Source organism: Ctenocephalides felis, unplaced genomic scaffold (assembly GCF_003426905.1).
Source record: "Ctenocephalides felis isolate EL2017-DRISC unplaced genomic scaffold, ASM342690v1 CF-g0.4_SCAFFOLD_00845, whole genome shotgun sequence".
In the NCBI taxonomy this organism is placed as follows: Eukaryota; Metazoa; Arthropoda; class Insecta; order Siphonaptera; family Pulicidae; genus Ctenocephalides; species Ctenocephalides felis.
Window position 1 is genome coordinate 87,966,581 of NW_020536999.1, and position 23,718 is coordinate 87,990,298.

General features: G+C 30.3%; 2 protein-coding genes across 3 annotated transcripts; both read left to right on the forward strand.

The window, feature by feature from the left end:
* The first annotated feature begins 666 nt into the window (after nucleotides 1-666).
* On the forward strand, nucleotides 667-10,217 carry LOC113371385 (UDP-glucuronosyltransferase 2C1-like). 2 transcript variants are annotated; one of them, XM_026612020.1, is made up of 7 exons: nucleotides 667-678; nucleotides 7,456-7,619; nucleotides 7,737-8,460; nucleotides 8,606-8,828; nucleotides 9,181-9,293; nucleotides 9,650-9,756; nucleotides 9,828-10,217. In XM_026612020.1, exons 2-7 carry the CDS (start codon nucleotides 7,492-7,494, stop codon nucleotides 10,123-10,125), a joined length of 1,593 nt encoding a protein of 530 aa, XP_026467805.1. In that variant the 5' UTR covers nucleotides 667-678; nucleotides 7,456-7,491; the 3' UTR covers nucleotides 10,126-10,217. The 2 variants fall into 2 exon arrangements, with proteins under 2 accessions (XP_026467805.1, XP_026467800.1); XM_026612015.1 differs by lacking the exon at nucleotides 667-678 and adding an exon at nucleotides 3,962-4,031.
* Nucleotides 10,218-19,581: 9,364 nt separating this feature from the next.
* On the forward strand, nucleotides 19,582-22,278 carry LOC113362842 (UDP-glucuronosyltransferase 2B20-like). The gene is made up of 4 exons (XM_026605339.1): nucleotides 19,582-19,613; nucleotides 20,220-20,445; nucleotides 20,526-20,638; nucleotides 22,168-22,278. Exons 2-4 carry the CDS (start codon nucleotides 20,295-20,297, stop codon nucleotides 22,276-22,278), a joined length of 375 nt encoding a protein of 124 aa, XP_026461124.1. The 5' UTR covers nucleotides 19,582-19,613; nucleotides 20,220-20,294.
* The last annotated feature ends 1,440 nt before the right edge of the window (nucleotides 22,279-23,718 follow it).

The following is a 23,718-nucleotide window of genomic DNA, read 5'->3' on the forward strand; positions in this document are numbered from 1 at the left end:
GTGTTGTTGGTTGGTTTTGATAAGTGTAAGCCTTTCAAGTCGTTCTGAATCGTTTGGGACCGAAATTGAAAAAAGTATGTCCGTATGTACGTGAGTCGACGTTTTCTTAAAAACGGCTGGACCGATTTAAAAAATTGAAGTCATTCGATGAAACTTGGATTGTTGACTGGTTTTGATGAATGTTGGTTAGTTTCTGTTCGATGAATATTTAAAAACCATTCTAAAAATATCATTTGGTAATCGTGCTAATTAGTTTTCGGTAAAGATCGGCTGGGCCGTTTCCTCAAAAATAAAAGGTGAATATCTTTGGCGTTTTAATGAAATTTAACATAGCAATAATGCTTGTCATGGGAAATATTTTAAAATATTATAGTCCTACGAAAAGTGGTTAAATTAAAAACTAGCTGTAAGTAGAATTCTGTCTTAAGGCAATTAAGGCATCGTGCCTTAAGGCAAATTGCTGGAACTTCCCGTACCAATTATCATTATTTTTTTTAAAAACGATTAACATTTTTGAAAAAAAAAATTTCTTCAAAAAAATAAGATTTTTGACAAACAATTAGACAAAAAATTACTTTTTTTGAAAAAAAAAAATTTGTAATTTTTTTTTTTGACAAAAAATGTTTTCTTTATTTTGACATATTTTGAAAGATCTAAACTTTTTTAACTTCCCGTAGGGTAAGTTATAGTAATCGCAAAAAAATCGAAAATGAAAATTTTTGCATTTCTCGACGTTTCAAAGGTTTCTGAATACACTGGGGCCTCGCTTTACGGCCTAGATACGTTCCGCAAAACTTGGCCGTAAAGCGAAAAGCCGTATAACGAATCAATTATTCTAATACGTATTCATACAAATTCAATGGGATCGGTTCCAAATTTAATAAATATATAATATGGTTTATCATTCAAAATGCATTTTATTTTTTTATTTTATTTAAATTATAAACATATTTAACAAGAACATAAATTTTACATAATATAAAAAACTTCAAAAACATTCCATAATTTTTAAATACAGACCACTGTCACCATCATTTTGCGCTGGTGGTTTGAAAAATTTAGATGATGTGATTGATTTGTGATTTATAACAGCTAATGGCTGAGTTAATTCCTCGAGAGACATTAGTGCTACGTTCGACGTCAGGATCGTTTTCAAGGAAGATGTTATTCCTTGTTCAAAATATGAAAAAGCGCTCGACATGATTTTTGATGTTAGCTGTTTGGATACAACAGGTTCTGTATCTTCATCAATTGCCGGCTCTGCTTGCAACTGATTAGCTGCAAGTAGATCCAGCACATCAGATTCGTTTAAATCTTCAAAACCGAGATCATGTGCTAAATCCAAAATGTTTTGTCTAACTTCAGGAAGGAAATTAACTTCTGCATCGGTAGTTTTTATACATTCTGGCCATATTTCTTTTCCAAACATGATTCATTGTTGTCGATTTCAATTCCTTCCAGGATTCACTAATGTTCTCAACAGCATCCTTGATATTATAGTTTTTCCAAAACGTTTGAACCTTTGAAACGTAAAGATATATAAAAATTTTCATTTTCGATTTTTTTGCGATTACTATAACTTGCGCTACGGGAATTTAAAAAAGCCGTTATAGCGAAACATTTTAGGCCGTATATCGAAAACGTTCCTTAATTAAAGAGGGCCGTTATAGCGAAAGGCCGTATAAAGAGCGGCCGTATAGCGAGGCCTGGGTGTATTTTGGCATACCTTAGAAAAAATGGATGTATGTGTGTGTGTGTGTGTGTGTGTGTGTGCGTGTGTGTATGTATGTGCGGATACAAATTTTCGTCGACGATTTCGGGAACACCGATCAACCGATTTGATTAATTCAAAAAACATTCGATTCGTATTGATAAGGAGACGTGCTGATTCGTTTTTGGCGAAGTCAGGTCTAGCCGTTCCGAAGATACGGGACAAAAAGTGCCAAAAACGGTAACTCAGTTTTTAAGAGAACGGAGCGTCCGATTTTAATAATTCAAAAAACGTTTTACTTGCATTGACAAGGTGAAATACCGATCAAATTTGCATAAAGGCAGGTCTAGCGGTTTCGGAGATCTAATGAAAAAAGTAAAAAAAAATGCCATTTGGCGGTCAAAAATGATCATTAGACATATGCACATCAAATTATCAGATATTTTATAGAGATTTTAACAATAAGTATATAATTTTGGTTTACATTCCTATGGGTTCCGTACCAATGTTTACGCGTTAGACGTCGACGCGGAGCTTACGCGGTTTGATATTTCGTCTTTATGCAGTTAAAGCAGTACGATTGCTTTGAAAAAAAGTTTAGATCTTTCAAAATATGTCAAAATAAAGAAAACATTTTTTTTTTTAAAAAAAAAAATTAAAAAAAATTTTTTTTTCAAAAAAAGTAATTTTTTGTCTAATTGTTTGACAAAAATCTTATTTTTTTGAAGTAAATTTTTTTTAAAAATGCTAATCGTTTTTAAAAAAATAATTTTTGGTACGGGAAGTTCCAGCAATTTGCCTTAAGGCACGATGCCTTAATTGCCTTAAGACAGAATTCCACTTACAGCTAGTTTTCAAAGCAATCGTACTGCTTTAACTGCATAAAGACGAAATATCAAACCGCGTAAACGCCGCGTCGACGTCTAACGCGTAAACATTGGTACGGAACCCATAGGAATGTAAACCAAAATTATACTTATTGTTAAAATCTCTATAAAATATCTGATAATTTGATGTGCATATGTCTAATGATCATTTTTGACAGGCAAATAGCATTTTTTTTTACTTTTTTCATTAGATCTCCGAAACCGCTAGACCTGCCTTTATGAAAATTTTATCGGTTCTTCACCTTGTCAATACAAGTAAAATGTTTTTTGAATTATTAAAATCGGACTCTCCGTTCTCTTAAAAATGAGTTACCATTTTCGGCACTTTTTGCCCCGTATCTTCGGAACGGCTAGACCTGACTTCGCCAAAAACTAATCAGCACTTCTCCTTATCAATACGAATCGAATGTTTTTTGAATTATTCAAATCAGTTGATCGGTGTTCCCGAAATCGTCGACGAAAATTTGTATCCGCACATACATACACACACACATACATCCATTTTTTCTAAGGTATGCCAAAATATTCAGAAACCTTTGAAACGTCGAGAAATTAAAAAATTTTCATTTTCGATTTTTTTGCGATTACTATAACTTGCCCTACGGGAAGTTAAAAATCATTGAAATTTTAAGTAATATGCCGTTGTTTTAGGACATACAATTAAAAAATAGGTGTTTGTAATAAGAGGGTGAAATTTTAGGAGTGTATATGATTTTCAATTACAAATTATAATAAAAGAAAATAAAATAAATTAGTCCGAAAACTAGTAAAAAATCTTAAGAGCGTCATAGTGAAAGTGATTATAAAATTTTATAAAAATCGGTCAAGCCGTTTCGGAGGAGAATTGTCACTAACATTATGAAACGAGGATTATTTATATATATATATATATATATATATGTATGTATGTATAGATAGTATTTATGTATGTATAGATATAATGATTACAATTTCTTCGTCAGTATTAAAGTGTGTCTCGTGCTAATAGCATGTGTCGCCTTTTTATAATTTAACGTTCATCAATTTAATTTAATTAAATTAATTAACTTAGTTTTAGATAAATAAATATTTAAAGTGTGCCATAAATGAATATAAAAATGTATAATTAATTACTTTATTTAATATGTTATAAATAAATTGTGGTTATATTTAATTTAAAAGTTATAAAATTATTTGTTTATATTTAATCAGAAATTAATAAATAAACAAATTATATATAATAATTGGATTTAAACAAATTATAGAATTATTTATTTATAAATAAATAAATTATAAACAAATAAATAGTTTAAAATATAAATTCATAATTTTCATTTTAACTGATTAATATTAACAAAATTATGTTTTTTTTTGTTCATGGTATAAAAATTGGTGAATGATGACCCACATCTAGCATCGAAACGTACGGAAAAAATGTATTAACTTCCCGTAGGGTAAGTTATAGTACTCGCAAAAAAACGACAATGAAATTTTTAGATATCTTTACGTTTTAAAGGTTTCTGAACATTTTGGGATACCTAAGAAAAAATCGATGTATGTGTATGTGTATGTGTTCGGATACAAATTTTTGTCGACGATTTCGGGAACACGGTTCAGGGAATAATTAAATCGATTCCTATCGATAAGGAGATGTGCTGATTAGTTTTTGGCAAAAGCAGGTCTAGCCTTTTCAAAAATACAGGACAAAAAATGCCAAAAATGGTGTATCAGTTTTTGAAAGGACAGAGTGTCTGATTTGAATAATTCAAAAAACATTTTACTTGTATTGACGAAATGAACAATTGGTAAGATTTTTGGCAAGGCAGGTCCTGCAATTCTGGTAATCCAATAAAAAAGTATAAAACAATGCAATTTGGAGGTCAAAAATGATCATTAGACATATGCGCATCATATTTTCAGATATTTTATAGAGATTTTAATAATAAGTATAAATTTTGTGCACATTTATATGGGTTCCGTATCAATGTTTACACGTGTGACTACGACGCAGCGCTTATGCGCTTCGAAATTTCAACTTTAAAACAGCTATGCAGCGCGATTGCTTTGGAAAAGTTTAAAATTTTCAAAAAATTTCTAAATATAAAAAAAATTCTAATTTTTCAAAAAATTCAATATTCTCAAAAATCTATTTTTTTCAAAGTTTTTTTAAAAAAATAATGTTTTTTTTTCAATTTAGTTTTTGGTACGGAAAGTTCCAGCAATTTGCCTTAAGGCGCGATGCCATGCACCACTAGTTTTATTTTTGATTAATATTACATTTTAATTATTATTAACAATTCTTTAATTATATGTTTCGACACTTGACATGTGTCATTACTCAGCAATTTATGTATAATAGTTATGTACATACAAATGCATAGGGTGTACATAAAAAAAAAACAAATTCTTTGTAAAATATGTGCATACATGAGGAAACACTAAACACAAAGTTAAAACATTAATTTATGAAAAATTTAATTAAAACTTCAACTTTTGTGCTTTGATTTATCTTGTTTACTTTTATAATTTTAATAATAAGTTTTTTACTTTTATTTTTTTTAATACTCTTCTAATAAATGTTTACATCATAAATTCTATTCTATCAAAAATTTATATTGCAACAAAAATAATAAAAAAGTTCTAATAATTTTTTCTATAATAAATTATATTACCAACAATATTTTTTTTAATGGAGTTTGGTTTTACTTAAACGAAGATGGAGTTTCTTTTACAAAATGATTAAAAAACAAATTCCCATAATTTTTATATCATAAATTCTATTCTATCACAAAATTTATTTCAGAAATTTAATTAAAATCTGTAACTTTTGTGTTTTATTTTTTTTGGCCTACTTTTTGAAAATAATTTGATAAAAATCAATATTATGATACAAATTTTACAACTGTATGGCTAAATTATAAAATAGGTTTAATGAACAAATGATGTAAATTGAAAGCCAAAAATCAAATAAACAAAACTTTTACAAATTTTATACTACCATAAATTTAATTAACAACTTTAACATTTGTATTGAGTTTGCCCTCATGTATATCTTTTACAAAATAAATTTAAAAAATATTTCAATAATTTTTGCTATTCACAAAAATTCAAAATTCAATTATAGTTTTTTGTAGCTATTTTGCAGTTGCTGAAATATGACACATGACAAGTGTCAAATAAAAAAATATCAATATTAATAAATGTTATATCTTATATATATAAAATTCTTCTCTACGGATGCATGATTTTATACTTCTCCTAAACGGTTATTCGGATTTTGATAAGTCTTTTTAGAGTTTGTCAAAGGAAATGTTTAAGATTTAATGAACGATAAAACTATAGTAATATTGTAGAAATAAATGGCAAAAATTACAAAAAAATACTAATCATTGTTTGACATTGAAAACATTCGAACTGTCATCTACTAGAAATGTCAATTCACTTGAAATTTGATTTAGGTGAAATCTCCTGAATTAATTTAGAATATCAAACAGAATATTAAAATAAAAAGTATAGAATAGGATATTAAAAAAATGGTACTTTTGAATTGTAGACATGGGTACAAAACAACGTCTGTCGGGCCATCTAGTATATATATATACATATATATAGATATATATTTATTTATCCAATTTATCTCGATCCATGTAAATCAAAGTCTATTAACCTTGTCGACTCTATTGGTTGATAAGAAATCATTACTTTGTAATTTTAACAAATAAATCATATCTCGTACGATTAAAATCATATGTTAAAATATTATATGATAGATATATAAACAATTTATAATATTGTATAATATTTTAATGCCCTGGAGCAAATCGTTATAGTTTAAAATCACATTTGAAAATAGACAATGGCGGAAATTGAGCTAGAAGTGTATTTATTTTTTATCTCTTGTAACTTTTAAATAATTCGATTAGTATGAATGACGTAATAATCCTATAAACAATTATTAAATATATGCTTCAAAAAATAAAATAACAGATCAAAAAACACTTTATCGTTTATCATAGAGTCATAGATAGAAACGTAAAATGGGCAAAACCGTCCATTTTGTATGGTAAATTTATGAAACCTTGTAACATAACTGCCACGTAACGACCAAAACGTAGTATTTACGTTCAAGCTGCTCAAAGGTTACAATTAAACGTAATATAAACATTTAGTAACGTAGCTGCCACGTAACGAACAAAACGTTGTATTTACGTTCAAGTTGAACAAAGGTTACAAATAAACGTAATATGATCATTTTATTAACGTAACCACCAACAACGTCACGACGTTTCTTCTGTGCTACGTTATTATTTTAACTTTTGTGGTTTACTGGAGTATTGGAAAAAAATTGTACAAGTTTGAACAATCTATAATATTGCATATAATGATATCTAATATCTAGAATATATCTATAATATTATAATGATCTATAGCAACTCACTATACTTTAATTGCATTTCACAAAACATGTTTAAATCAAATGTTCTCAAGAGTTGTGCATTTTTCTTTTATCTCTGGTAAATTTTAAATCATTAGATTAATATAAATGCTGTATTAATCATATAAACAATTATTAAATAAATGCTTCAATAGAATGACAACTCTTGCAGGCAAAGCCGTCCATTTTGTATGGTATATCTATGAAACCTTGTAACGTAGCTCCCACGTAACGAACAAAACGTTGTATTTACGTGTAAGCCAAAACAGTTTATTAACGTAACGACGTTTCGTCTGTGTTATGTTATTTTAACTTTTGTGGTTCACTAGAGTTTTGGAAAAAATTGTACAAATTTAAATAACCTATAATATTGCATTTCAAGCGACTTTTTTGACACGTACAAATCGACCCGCTCTAATATATATTAAATTATCTCATTTCAGATTATATTAATGACAGTGAATAGTAGCATTTAAAAAATGAGAACAGTATTATTAAATTTATCATTATTATTATTAATAATAAATGGACAAAATGCTGAAAAACCAAAAAGACAAAAGAATATTTTGTGCATCATGGCTATGGCATCGCCGAGTCACCACATTTGGTAAGAAAAATAAATCTGCTAATAACGTAATTGTAAATGTATATAGAATCTTTCCAGATTTTTATACATTTTCTTTATATGTAATATACTGAACATGCAACTTACCTTTTTCCTTAGGAACAAAGCAATAATGCAAACCCTGGCATCTAACGGCCACAATGTGACAGCCCTGAGTATAGACACTGATGAAACATCTGGTCCCAACATACACTACTTAAAAATAAACGGCGTGTACGAATCCTTGTATTCAGGAGACGAACCATTTGATTTACTCGAATTCTCCAAAAAATCACTCATAGGAATCACCGTGGACACTGCCAAATGGTTCCTCACAGTCTGCAGAGCCTCTTTAAGATCAGAAGGGGTACAAAGGTTACTAGAGTACCCTAAAGACTTCAAATTCGATTTAGTCATATTCGACTACACAAACTTACCATGTCTCCACGGATTTGTATCCAGATTCAATTCTCCTCCACAAATAGGCATAACTGCTTTTGCCAATCCACCACATACAAGCGACTTGGTGGGGTCACCAAATTTCGTATCACTAAAACCCCATTACACGACCACCATGGGGTCAACAATGTCTTTTCTGGAGAGGCTCTACAACTCCCTCCTGTACTCAGTGGAGTTGGTGCAGAGGAGGATGCTCATCTGGTGGGTAAGAAATGAGGTTAGAGAAGTTTTTGGTGATGACGAGTTGGATGTTGGTGCTTTGGAGAAGGAGGTCGAGTTGGTTATGGTTAATAGTCATCCAGGAATGGATGTGCCTGAGCCGGTGTTGCCTAATGTGATACAGGTTGGGGGGTTGCAGATTAAGGAACCAAAAGCTCTACCAGAGGTAAGGAATAGTAAAGGAATAAAATTTCTTTGAAGTTATAATTGTAACCGGCAACACCGTATGTATTTTTTTCTTTCATTCCATTAATGTCTTCTGAATGTTCTATTATAATATTGTTTTCTATAATCTATTATTAATTATCTAGGATCTCAAGAGGTTCCTGGAGTCTTCAAAAAAGGGTTCCGTACTCTTCAGCCTCGGAACCAATATGAAAAGTGAAATAATCGGCGAGGAAAAGATCAGCATGTTCATCAACGCAATTTCGAGGTTCCCCGAGTACAACTTTTTATGGAAAATCGAACTAGAAAACAGGACTTTCCCGAAAAATCTGATGGTGCGGAAGTGGTTGCCACAGAATAATGTCTTAGGTAATAATGATAATAATAAAAATATAAAAAGTAACTAGGTGTTAGATTTTCTTAAAATCTTTATATTTAATCTTTAAAGTAAAACCTCATGCAAATTCCAGATAGGTAATAATTAATGTTAAATGTTAACAAAAACGTTTATAGATGCTTTTTTATTCATATATAAAGGAATTTATTTAAAATGAATATGAAACTTTATTTCATATTAGCTATATTTCAAGAAAGGTGTCTCTTGTCCAATAAGCTTAAGACGCCTTAAGAATAGATTATACATCAGAAAAAATATGCGTAAATTAGGCAACAGATATATGTTGCCCAACAGGTAATAAATAAAGAATTATTTATATTTCAGCTCATCCCAATATAAAACTGTTTATAACTCATGGGGGCTTATTGAGTTCTCAAGAATCGACATGGCACGGAGTACCCATCATTGGGATGCCCTTTTTCGTCGACCAGCACACGGTAATAAATCTTATATATAAAATTCTTCTCTATAGTATAATATATTGTATTCTATATATAATATATTGTTTGCTTAAATCTTATCAAGATCATGTTTCTTGACAGATGTCCTGAAGATGGGACGTACCTAGTACCAAAACGTCGACAGTAAATAAATAAATAAAGAAATAGTTTATTAAAAAACTTTCTTTGTTTTTTATACTTTTTGGATTCTTGTTCGAAACTCCACAAAATATTCACAAATCCAAGACTCCATATATATATATATATATATATATATACGAGTATATATATATATATATATATATATATATAATGGTTTCTTACATCGATATTTTTTCATTTTATTTTTTTAGAATGTGCAAAAGTCCGTGGACGCTGGTGTCGGCGAAAAATTGGACTTTTTCCAACTCACCGAAGAAATTGTTTATCAGAAAATTAAAATGATATTGGAAAATACCAGGTAATAATAATTATCTATTATTAATTTTTATTATGACCTCAATTAATTACCAAAAAGTATATAATTTTTAGTTACCGTCAAAAGATGGCGCTGCGTTCGTCGCGTTTCCGCGATCGCCCGATGCATCCGCTACAAGAGGCGACATGGTGGTGCGAATACGTGCTAAGGCACAACGGAGCCCCCCACCTGAAGTCCCTGGCGGCAGTTATGGAGGCCCCCGCACTCTTCATGTGGGATCTGATGCTCGTGTGGCTTGGAATATTTTTGGGAGTCGCATTTTTGGTAGTCTTTGGGCTCAGGAAGATCTTTAGGAGAAAAGAAGTTACAAATATTAGACGAAAAGAGTTTGAGGAGAAAAAAATTAGATAAATATATGGTTTTTAGGAAAATGTGAAGATTAGTTCAATTTTATTTGGTGGATGTTGTTTTTGTTGAAAATATTTGTTGTTGATATTTTTTGTGGCACGTTTGTGGCAGTGTTCGAAATGTACAGAGTAAATATTTTTTAATATTTTTTGTTTCATTTATATACAACCACACACATTCATAAACATTTCTACATATTCACGTTTGTACACATTTATACTCGTTTATACACATTTTTAAACTCATTCATAAATATTTATACCCATTCATAAAAACAATTTTTTTTAATTTATACACATTTTTTTCACATTTTTACACGTTTTCATATTTTTTTAAAAAAAATTCTTAACATTAATTTACGTTTATACAAAATTCTTCGAAATAATTACATTTTAGCAGATTTATATACAATTATTTTTTTTGAAAATTTAGGGCTGTACCTTATAAAAAATTAAAATAAAGAGAATTGGTTCCAAATTCAAAAACTAGTGGTGTATGACATCGTGCCTTAAGGCAAATTGCTGGAACTTACCGTACCATAATAAAATATTCCAAGAATAAAATTTGGTAAAAAAAATTAAAAAAATACTTTCTCCAAAAGCAATAGTTTCTTCAACACAAGCAGAATGTTTTTTGAATCATTCAAATCGGATGCTCAAACTCTCAAATTCAAGTATTTGCATATTTAGCTCCGTATCTCCAAAACGGCTAGACCTGCCTTTGCCAAAATCTAATCACCACTTTTCCCCATCATTACGAATTGAATATTTTTTGGATCATTCGAGTCGGATGCACAGTTCTCTCAAAAACACGATTTATATTTTCTGCACTCTTTGCTTCGTATCTTCGAAACAGCTGGACCTACCTGTGCCAAAAACTAATCAGCACATGTCCCTATCAATAGGAATCAAATGTTTTTGAACCATTGAAATCGGTTGATCCGTGTGTCCGAAAACGTACACGAAAAACTATATCTATACATACACATCCATTTTTTCTAAGGTATGCAAAAATGTTCAGAAACCTTTAAAACCAGAAGATATGCAAAATTTTCAACTTTAGATTTTTCGATTTTTGGATGATTATAATAATTTACTGGAAGTTAATATTAGGTTTGGCCAACCCTTAAATAAAAGTTACGTGTTTTGAAGTTAAATTTAAGCTTTTCCAGAAATTCAAGATAATCTTGATCGAAATTCGACGAAAAACATTTATTGAAAGAGGGATGAAAAATTATGCAGTTACTAAAATAACTACTTAAGGGTGGCCAACCCTCACCACTTAGGGGTAGGTGAAATAAATAATGGCTCTGATCTCAATCAAACTGAACGTGATTAAAAAATTTCATAAAAATTAGTCAAACCGTTTCAGATGAGTATTGCGACAAACAACATGATATTACTATATTATTTTATATATTTCGGTAATTTCCGGTAATTCCCCTAAATTACACATATTTAAGTTAAATTATAAAATATTGATTCGTCATCAAATATCATTTAGTTTCCAATAATAATTATAAACAAGAAAAACAACAATAGATAATGAAATGCAAATGAACAAGTCATCGTGGATATTAGAACAGTGTTTATCAAAACGCGGTTCATGGGTTTAAATACATAATTGAAACTTTTTCTCATACAAATAAATGCTCTGCTAACAAATGAAGGTGATTTAGAAGATTTCTAATGGCAATACAAAAACCCCAATTAAATAAGTAGTTAATTAGTAAAAAGCTTTATTATTAACTTTAATTAAGAGACAAATTAATAAACATCTGCATAGGATAAATAAAATAGCAATACCAAGACAAGTCGACATTTATGGACCGATTCTGCCGCACATCAGACCAATGTTTTGGCATGGCTATGTAATGAAGAACTTTCCATACTAAATATTGACAAAAGCCATGTGGTTGCTCTGCAGTCAGGCGTTTTTCTCAGGTTGTCAGGTGGAAAACTTAACCTAGAAACCGCACAACTGTCAAAAAAACGATCTTAGATAACAGGGTATTTCTGACTCAGCTTCCACAAAGCACGTTGCAGTGTATGAGTAAAACGCCTGAATGCACAGCAAATACATAACATTTTGACAGAATTCAGTGTAATTCAGTCGACTTGCCATAGCATTGATCTGTTGTGTGGCCCAGAATCGGCCCATTAAGGTATGGTTTCCAAGAAAATGTTTTATTTCACAAGATACTCTTATAGTAGCATATATTGAGATTTCTTTTATCTTATAGCTAGATAGAAAATCGTAACTAAAAGGTCATCAGCAATTTCACTAATAAGGACTAACTTCAAGATTATTTTAATTAAAGACTAACTTCAAGATGGCGTATTTCAGGGTCCTTAACTTTACTAAAGCTATGGCAGCGCCTCCTTTCGGTTATTATTGTGCATAATTTGGATTTTAATTTGACTATATGCGATAAATAAAATATAATAATGAAAATAAAGTAAAATGCAAGAGTTAATTTGAGAAAAACAAATCTTGCTAAAATTTTTGCTACACTTTTAAACTTTTAAAAGAAATTCTAGTATTTTACGTTAAACTATAATAGAACTTAAAACAATTATTAGTTTTTGAACACAATTGTGCTTTAATTATATTAATAATATATTAATATAATAAATTATTAAAAATATCTCATACTTAGTTTCATTCATTCGTAACAAAAGAACTTGTTTATTTGCAAAATATATTTATAAATAAGCATGGAAATTTCTTTTTGTATATTTAAGATAATTGTATTATAGTAATTATCATTTGTATGTAATTATTATTATAAAATTGTTACAACCTCATTATCATCCTTATCGTCTGATAAGCGAATTATCTAATTTGATAAAAAAAACTAATTATAAAACAAACAAAATTATCTCTAATAAATACATATTAAAAAAAAATTATAATTGTGTTTTTCAAAACAAAATATATAAACTTTTGTAAAACTTAATCACAGTGTAAACTGTAAACTAAATTACTCAGGGCAGGGGAAGAAAACATCCCACAAACACATAACATTTATTTATTTTTTTCATTTTTTTATTTAATAAATTCTCAAACAGAAAATTAGTCTTCTCTAGAAAATCCGACTTGATAAATTTATGTTTATCGACGTCTCAAGTCATTCTAAATCGCTTGAGACCAAATTTGCAAAAACTTTTTTGTGTCCGTATATGTACGTGACCTTTCCTTGTTGTTTTCTTAAAACCGGCTGAACGGATTATGAAACTTAAAATCCATTCGGTAAAACTTGATAAAGACGAGTGTTTATTTAGAAAATTTTAGCTAAATAGCTAATTTTAATTTCTTACTATTTAAGCTGATTATTTATACATATAGGTATGTTTATGCACCTTGCCTTATGACAAAATGCTACTTACACCTAGTTTATTCACTCATTCAGAACAATAAATGTGCACAATAAAAATAGCAAAGAAAAATAACAGTTAAAAAAATAATAAGTGGAGAAAAAATAAAAATATAAAATAATTAATATTGGTTAACAATGGTGCCAACTCTGAAGTATAATAATGGGCCAAAAATCGAAAATGAAACTTTTTGCATATTTTCACGTTTCAGTTGTTTCTGAACGTTTTGACATACCTCAGGAAAAATGGATGCATGTGTGTGTGTATCCGTATGTGTATGTGTGCGGATACAAATTTCCGTCGAGGATTTCGGGAACACGGATCAACCGATTTGAATAATTCAAAAAACATTCGATTCGTATTGATAAAGAGGCGTGCTGGTTAGTTTTTGGCAAAGGCAGGTCTAGCCGTTCCGAAGATACGAGGCAAAAAGAGCCCAAAATCGTAATTCAGTTTTTGAGAGAACGGAGCGTCCGATTTGAATAATTGAAAAAACATTTTATTTGTATTGAAAGAAAAGGCAGGTCCATAGGTTATGAACTCTCAATAAAAAAAGTTGAAGAAATATCATTTGGCGGTAAAAATATTCATTAGACATATGCACGTCAAATTATCAGATATTTTATACAGATTTCAATAGTGTGTCATTTTTTTGGGTTGCGTACCAAGATTTTGAATTTTGAAGTTCATTCATATGGTTCAAACAAATGTCCTCGTCAGTATGGAATAACCGATTTGTCTGATTAAAAAAACATTCGGTTCGTACTCGATCGCAAGGTGTTTTTGCAAAAGGCACGTCTAGCCGTTCCGGAGGAATGGAGCGCAAAGCGTGTAAAAATGGTCATGCAGTTTTTGAGAGAACGGATCATCCAATTAGATTAATTCAACAAACCTTTTGCTTGTGCATACGGTGTGCAAAAAATGCTTTCACAAAAAAGAACAACACAAAAAATCGAAATGAAAATGTTAAAAAAAATCGAATTTTCAAAAAAAATCAAAGAAATTTTCCATCATTTTCAGAAAAAAAATCTAAATTTTGACAAATTTCAAAAAATACCAAAATTTAGGAAAAAAACGATTTCTTACAAAAATTTGGAAACGCTTTGAAATTCTCAAAAAATCGAATATTTTAAAAAAATCCCAATTCACAGAAAATTTTAAAAAAAACATTTTTTTTCAAAAATTCCAAAAAATTCAAAATTTTGAAAAAAATTCAAAATTATCAAAAAAATTAAATTTAAAAAAAAATTAAACAAATTTCTTGTAAACATACACATAAGTTGTTTTTAAAATACGCTCGTCGCCCAATTTATTAAGCACTTATAAATTTACAGTATGTTTCCATAACAAATATTCTATTAAAAAAAAAATCTTATTGAAAGTATCTAAAACAATTATTGATTATTTTCATTCCTCGCTACGGGAAGTTCCAGCAATTTTCCTTAAGCTACGATGCCATACACCAATAGTTTTTCTGAAGTTGGCCACCACTGCCTATTATGCAATTGTCGTTGGCAATTAATTGAACGAGATTATATTAAACGAAGGCGACCATCAGTAGTACTAAGGTCACTTTCAGATACTCATCGACTTCATTTAACAATAAATAGTGTAAGGAAATGTTAGTTTGAGAAGTTTTTTATATGTCAAATATAGTTTAGGAACTTTTGATATAATTTTGGATTTTTAAAAAATATTTTTGTAAAAATTGTCCGGTGGAATGAATGTTTGTTTGAGGTTTGAGAAGTTGGAGATGTTGAAGTGTGAATGTTTAAGGTCTTAAGGACCTAAAAAATTAGTGTAATTTAAAATATTGATAAAAATCGTTAATTTATATAGTGTTTTTAAATATTAAAAATACTTAGAAAATATTTGATACAATTTTAAAATTTTTGGGATCATTTTTTTTATAAATTATTACATTAATATTTGTATAATAAATATTTGAAAATGCATTTTTTTTAACTTATAATTTGAAAATATGTTTTATGTAATTATATTTTTACAAAAATAAATATAAATAATTTTTTTTTCAGCTTCCATCCAAATTTTATGAATATGTCCTTTATAAATTAACCAAAGATAGTTTATAAATTACTATTATTTATTTAATAATAAATTATCCAACCATGTTTTTATCAAAAAATTGTTTAATTTTAACAATTTTTGCATTATTTATAATTAATACAAAATGTGATAATAAAGTTGTTAAAAAAAGTGAAACGAAATTCAAAGGAAACATTTTATGTCTGATGACGATTGCCTCACCCAGCCACCATATATGGTAAGTAAAAGTACTTTTTTGAGTATACCGAGTTGTAGTAGGGTCCCATGATAACAGATAATGTTATGAGGCATTTAATTTTGAACAAATTTTTCGAAATCACCATCTGAATTAATTAAGTGGTTTAGAAGTTATATAAGATGCTTGAAGTTTATGCAAGTACTTATTTGAGTCATGTTAAATTGGATTTTTAGATACCAAGTTACTGTAGGGTGTTTTGTTTTTGGAAAAAGTAGTATTAGATACTTTAATTTTATACAAGTCCTATACATCATTCATACCAAACAAATACACTTCTAACACACTCGAACCGAATATAATTCTTAACTCTTTGGGGACGGCTGTCCACCTGAGTGGACAAACACACTCTGTGAGGCACAGGCTATTTTATAAACAATGACTCAGTTTGCATCGAAAAGTTGAATAAATTATATATAGTAGTGATAAACAGTGTTGTATTTTGAAAATAATTTTAAGTTATTTTAGCAGTATTTTTAGCCTTTTTCTTTGCTATATAGTCTTTTTTTAAATATTAAAAACGACCGAGCGCTTTTAAATATGTCAAAATAAACTAGCTATGCATTTTGGAAATTGTTTTAAACGTTACCATTCGTTATAAAATGATCAAAAATAAATTAATATTTAAAATGCAGGTCCTTCAATGACCACAAATTTTTATCAAACAAATTGCATTACACTCACAATGAAATAAAGTTTACAGCCAGTACAGTAGATTGTTTGAAATCGGTGCCGTCCCATAAGTGTTAAGTAGTTCAGAAGTTATATAAGATGCTTGAAGTTTATGCAGGTACTTCTTTGAGTCATGTTAAATTGAATTTTCACAGGATACCAAGTTATAAGCAGAAAAAATACATTTTTAAGTATACCGAATTGTAGCAGGTTATCATGATGTTAGACAATGTTATGAAGAATTTAATTTTATAATAAAGTTTCCGAAAACAGCGTCTAAATGAATAAAATGGTTTAGTTAATGCAGGTACTTCTTTGAGTCATGTTAAATTGAATTTATAGAGGATACCAAGTTATAAGTAGAAAAATACTTTTTTAAGTATACCGAGTTCTAGCAGGCCGTTATGATGTTAGACAATGTTATAAAGTTTTTAATTTTGAATAAATTTTCCGAAAACACCAGCTGAATTAATCAAATGGTTTAGAAGTTATGCAAGATATTTGAAGTTAATGCAGGTACTTCTTTGAGTCACGTTAAATTGAATTTTCAGAGGATACCAAGTTATAAGTAGAAAAAATACATTTTTGAGTATACCGAGTTGCAGTAGGGCACTATGATGTTAGAAATTTTTTTAAAGTATTTAATTTTGAACAAAATTTCCGAAAACATCATCTAAATTAATCAAATGGTTTAGAAGTTATGTAAGATATTTGAAGTTTACGCAGGTACTTATTTGAATCATGTTAAATTGAATTTTCACAGGATACCAAGTTATAAGTAGAAAAAAAATCATTTTGTGTACACCGAGTTGCAGTAGAGCACTATGATAAGGCGGCGTCCATTAATCACGTGAGGTGTTTAGGGGTAGGGGGGGTTTGACAAAAAATCACAATATATCACGTGAGGGAGGGAGGGATATAGTAAGATATCACGTGTATTTATTTTTTAACTGAATTTTTTTAAAAAATCAAACATTTTCAAAAAAAAATTAAACGTAAGATTATAACGTAACTAAAAATACATGTGATGTTTGGCGGGGGAGGGGGGGGTCCAAAAATCCTTAAAAACTGGCTCACGTGATTAATAAACGCCCCCTAATAGACTATATTATGAAGTATTTAATTTTGAACAAATTTTCTGAAAACACCATCCGAATTAAACAAATGGTTTAGAACTAGAAGTTATGTAAGATATTTGAAGTTTATGCAGATACTTCTGTGAGTCATATTAAATTGGATTTTTGCAGAATACCAAGTTACTGTAGAGTATTTTATTTTGGAAAAAAGTAGTAGTAAATACTACTAGGCGCAGATAAGTTACACACATGAAGTTGGCTGCGCAAGTACACTTTCGTATCGTAAACCTCTGGCGGATATAAATGAAACTAGTTATATATCTTTTTATATGTAAAAAAGGAGCTCGATATTATGTTAGGTATGATAAAACTATAAATTGGCTGTACGGATTTGGCCAGCCTTATCGTTAGTCTTGAAATATTCGTGCTAATAATCCAGAGATTGTGCAAAAGGTGAGAAACTATTTCAAAACCAGAGCCTGTCTAAAAGTTATTTTTAGTCTATGTTTTATTATAATCAACTTCATGTTGACGCCATATTTGTTTAATCAAATAGTCAAAGGCAAGGTATTAATCCATAATCTGTGTGATAATACGGTTGTGAATGAAAAGTTTAGCATCTAACACAACTCATACGATTATAGACCCGTAACATAACATTTCTATGTTGTCCGAGAATTAGCCCATAATAAATCAAATTACTACATAAAAATCAAATTGCTTCAATTAAAATTGAAACTTTAAATCGATCATGCACAATTACTTGTAATATTTTTTCGAAACAAACATACCTAGTGACGATGAGCAAAATCAAAACATAAATCCATAAATCACTTTTCCTTTCCATTAACATCATGCTTTTTTGTGAATTAGTGACTAGAGCCATATGGGTTTGCAACCAAAACTTTAACGTTCGATACCCGCCTCGGACAACCTGATGTCAAGCAGCAGTGATATCGACCTAAAAATATAGATAGTAATATGTTTGCAAGTGAAAATAGACCTCATCCGACATTGTTCCATCAATAAAAAGTTAATCAGAATTGTAGAAATTGTAATAATAAAATTTATTAATTTGAGATAGGTTAACCGTTTGGGTTGCCATTCGTTACTAGTTAAATTATGATTAGTCCAGTCATTTAAGCTTGACTTAGGTAAGATGTCAATACCATATGTAGGTTTTGGGACAACTTTAAGGTGTCAATATACAAGTATTTACAGACTTGTAGCTGGGTATCTCAAATTCCGAAGTGTACTTACTATAATGATTGGACTAGATTCCTTTTATTAATATGTAACAAACTAACATCAATTATTTCTATTAATAATTATTTTTTCCTCCAGGAATCGTTCCTTAATGGAAGCCCTAGCGGCCAAAGGCTATAACATAACTGCCTTAAGCGTCGACATAGACAAAGAGCCAGCGGCCAACCTGCACTACATTCTCATAGAAGACGTCTACAAAGCAATCTACGAAGAAGAAAACTTCGACCTGATCGCATACGCTTCCCTAGACATCTACTCCAGCATCTCCGACCTCATGAAATACTTCGCCATCTCCAATCGCGCCATTTTGAGATCTCAAGGTCTCCAAACCCTCCTACGCTACCCTGATGACTTCCACTTCGACTTGGTAGTATACGACTACAGCTCCTTCCCTAGCATCCTTGGTATCCTCCAAAAATTCCACAACCCTCCCGTGGTTGGCGTCAGCGCATTCATGAACCCTCCAAACACCTACGACGCATCTGGCAACCCCATTTTTGCTTCTTTGAAACCTTACTACGCAACAACCTTCACGCCGGTGATGAATTTCTGGGAGAGGTCAGTAAATCTGTTCTACTACGTGGTCGATAATTGGGCGAGGAAGAAGGATGTGGAGGATGCCCAGGAGCTGATGGAGAAGGTTTTTGGAAAAAGCGCTGGAAACGCAAGGGAGTTGGAGAGGAGGATCGAGTTGTTTTTGGTCAACGTGCACCCGTCGATAGATGTTCCTGAACCGCTGCTGCCTAACGTCATACCTGTCGGGGGTTACAGGTTAAGCAACCTAAGGAAGCACCACAGGTAAGGGTAAAGATAATACAAATATAATTCATAATCAATACACCTTCAAATAATGATTCTGACTCGATAAATCCTGATTGTGAAAACTTATTGATTTATTATATCTCTTGTAACTTTTAAACAATTCTATTGTTATAAATGATGTATCAGACAAATTTATACAAAAGTTAGGGACCCATTCTGCCGCATAACAGACAAATGTTATGGCAAGGCCATGTTATGAAGAACTTTCCAAACTAAATATTGACAAAAGGCATGTGGTTGCTGTGCAGTCACATTTTTTTCTCAGGTTGTCAGATAAAAAACCTAACCTAGAAACCTCACAAATGTTAAAAAAACGATCTTAGATAATAGAGTCTTTCTGACCCAGCTTCATAACATACAAGTGAAGTTACAAGTTTATGTGTAAAACGCCTGAATGCACAGCAAATACATGCATTTTGAATGTATTCAGTATGATTCAGTAGCATAATGCATGGAAGTTGGAGTGTAACATGGCCTTGCCATAACATTTTTCTGTTATGCGGCAGAATCGGTCCCTTAATTTTGTACAACATTGACAATTTACGCTTTCTATTAACACCAACGTTTGTCTTTTCCTTTTAGGACATCAAACGGTTCATAGAGTCTTCCAAAAAAGGAGCCGTCCTGTTCAGCCTCGGTTCCAATGTGAAGAGCGAAATGTTAGGAGAAGAACGCATTCGAATGTTCATAAAGGCATTTGCAAAATTCCCCGATTATCACTTTTTATGGAAATTCTCTAACAAGGAGAAATTGAATTTACCTAAAAATGTCCTGTTGCAAGATTGGATGCCCCAAAACGACATATTAGGTAATACAAAATTATTAAAACTTAATAAAATAAAAACTGTTAAGAAATTGTTGGAATTATGATCAATTTTCAATTTCCAGGGCACCCAAAAACTGTACTATTTATGACACATGGTGGTCTCCTCAGCACCCAGGAGTCTCATTGGCACGGAGTACCCATGTTGGGGATACCGTTCTTTGCAGATCAGCACACAGTAAGAAAATTTATAAATATTTTAGCAAACTAGTGGTGCATAGCTCTAAACGCAAATTGCTGGAACTTCCCGTACCAAAAACTAAATCATTAAAAAATACTTTGCAACACTTTGAAAAAATTACATTTTTTGAGAAATTTTGAAATTTTTGTAAAAAAAATTGACTTTTTTATATTTCGATTTTCTTGTATTTTATTTTTTTTTTTGAAAATTTTAAACACTTTTTTAAGCAATAGCGCTGTATAGCTGATTTGGAGTCGAATTCGATGTATATATGTCTAGTGTTCATTTTTGAGGGGTCAAATGGCATTATTTTTTACTTTTTCTATTGGATCTCCGGAGACGCTGAACCTGCTTTTACAAAAATTTTACCAGTTGTTCATATCGTCAACACAAGTAAAATGTTTTCTGAATTATTTAAATCGGACGTTTCGTTATCTCAAAAACTAAAATACCATTTTTCGCACTTTTTGCCCCGTATCTTCGAACCGGCTAGACCTGCCCTTGTCAAAAACTTATGAGCACATCTACTCCTCATCAGTAAGAATTATACAAGGAGTAGGAGTACGTTTTTTGAATAATTCAAATCGGCTGATCCGTGTTCCCGAAATAGTCGACGAAAATTTGTATCCGCACGCACACACACACTCACACATAGATATATTTTTTCTAAGGTATGCCAAAATGTTCAGAAACTTCTGAAATGTAAAGATCAATTAAAATTTTCATTTTAGATTTTTTGCGATTACTGTAGGAAGTTAATTAACGTGTCGAAGAAGTTATATGTGAAAAAATCCTATTTGCTAATTTTATATTTTCTCGACGTTTCAAGTCGTATTGAATCGTTCGACATCAAAATTGGGAAAAGCATGAGTTTGTATTTGCAGTTTTGTACCTTTTTCAAAACAGACTGCACCGATTTAAAAACTTTAGAAATCTTTCGACCAGAATTTGCTTTTATTAGTTTTGCGCCGCGATTGATATCTTTATACAAGAAATTTCTTTAAGTAGCCATTTTTTATGAAAAGCAAATAAATGCATCCGTGCGAAGTAGTCGACGTTTTTGCCAAAAACCATGAACCAAATTAAAAAATTTCAAAAATTGATTAAAACATTGATTAAAACTTGCTTTAAGGCAAAATGCCACTTACACCTACAGCTTTTGTTTATAAAAATAATAGTTTTATTAGTTTCATTAAATTCATATGTACGCTTGCCATGCATATCCAAGCCTAAGTTAAAATGTATCATACATAATGTATGGGCAAGCGTTCTGTTAGGTTAGGACGGCATGGCAAGTCTCGTGATTTTTTTTAGAATTCAATCTATCAGTCCATTATGTATTCATTGCAACAACTTTGGAAGTTCCAAATCCCAATTGGTATTAAATTTTAGAAATGCTAAATCCTAATTGTACTTGATTATGTCTATTAAATTATTTACACATTCAGGGGAGGACCAATAAACTTGTTTGTTTTAAGACAAAATGCCACTTACACCTAGTTATACAAATTTGTTTTTATTTGCAGAACATGAAACGTTCGATTGATGCTGGAGTAGCTGAAAAACTAGACATTTTTAATTTATCCGAGGAAGCTATCATTGCCAAATTGTCGAGGATGCTCTCTGAACCCAGGTAACAACAATTTATAAATGAATATATATATATATATATATATATATATATATATATATATATAACTAGCTGACCCGCCAAATGTTGTTTTGCCATAAAAAAATTATTGTAATAATAATTCTAAGTATAAAATGCTTAGTACGAAAATAACTAACTGATTGCAAATGTGGTGCATAAGTGAAAGAAGCAGCTACCAAAAAATACATGAATAGTTTACCCACTGCCAAGCACGCCACATATAAATGTCCTTTAATAGTCTTTGCAAGAGCCAACTTAATCTAAAACTCATTATATTTAAATGAATACTGCAATACAAAATGAAAATAAAAATACAACAAAAACAGTTCACAAACGACAGCAAACATTTTCAAAAAATGAATAACCATTTTCTAAAGAAAGAGACATTCGTTTTTTGGAAATGTCAAATTAATCACAAAAGATTTAAAAAGCTAGGATGTAAGTTTATAAAAATTTTAAATTGTCTAGAAGCAAAAGGAAGAGCTACGTTTATTAATCCTAGAAAAAATTAAACAAACAAATAAATAAATAAAACATGAATCTGCAAATATTCTTAACTTTTTTTTCCAAATTACATATAATGCTTAGTATAATTATGAAATGTGTGTTTAAATTTACTCATATATGCTGAAAACATGGTTTTGATGTGGTTTGGATTTTTATTATTATAAATTGGCTTATTCATTTATTTAAAAATATATTGAGATTTTTTTCTATTATTTAATATTAATTAAAACATTGCAATCCACTTTAGTAATAGTCAGTAATTTAATCTTTAACAGTTCTGGAAAAAAGAGCTAAAAGAATTCTTTCAGTTTGTTGTCAAATTAGTGGTGTATGACATTGTACCTTAAAACTTAACTCAGACAAAATTTGATTTTTGAGAATTTTGAAATTTTTGAAAAAATTGACTTTTTTAAAAAAAAAAGAATTTTTGTTTAAATTTCGTAATATTTTGGAAATTTTGAACTTCTTTTCAAAGCAATCGCGCTGCTTTAGCTGCATGGACACGAAATATGGAAGCGCTTAAGCGCCGCGTCGCTGTCTTACGATCAAAGTTACGGAACCCATGTTAACAAAATCTATACGTATTATTAGAATCTCTAAAATAACTGATAATTTAAAGTGCATGTCTGCAAGGATCATTTTTGACCGCCAAATGGCATTTTTTTACTTTTTTTTACTCCATCTCCGAAACCGAAAGACCTGCCCTCCCAAAAATTTTATCGTGTTTCAGAAATCGTCAAATCGTTTAAGGTAAATCATCTAAGTTATACCAAAATGTTCAGAAACCTCTGAAACGTAAAGATATATCAAAAATTTCATCTTCGATGAAAAGACGTGCTAAGGTTTTGGACAAAGACAGGGTCCAGCGACTTCGGAGGTATGGAGCAAAAAGTGCTAAAAATGACAGCTTTTAGGAGAG

Excerpts from the sequence above, each read along its gene's own strand:
- LOC113371385 (XM_026612020.1), top strand. The coding sequence starts at position 7,492 with ATGAGAACAGTATTATTAAATTTATCATTATTATTATTAATAATAAAT. Across the intron at positions 7,620-7,736 it reads TCGCCGAGTCACCACATTTG|GAACAAAGCAATAATGCAAA; the intron begins GTAAGAAAAATA and ends CTTTTTCCTTAG. Across the intron at positions 8,829-9,180 it reads GCCACAGAATAATGTCTTAG|CTCATCCCAATATAAAACTG; the intron begins GTAATAATGATA and ends TTTATATTTCAG.
- LOC113362842 (XM_026605339.1), top strand. The coding sequence starts at position 20,295 with ATGTTAGGAGAAGAACGCATTCGAATGTTCATAAAGGCATTTGCAAAA. Across the intron at positions 20,446-20,525 it reads GCCCCAAAACGACATATTAG|GGCACCCAAAAACTGTACTA; the intron begins GTAATACAAAAT and ends TTCAATTTCCAG. Across the intron at positions 20,639-22,167 it reads TCTTTGCAGATCAGCACACA|AACATGAAACGTTCGATTGA; the intron begins GTAAGAAAATTT and ends TTTTATTTGCAG.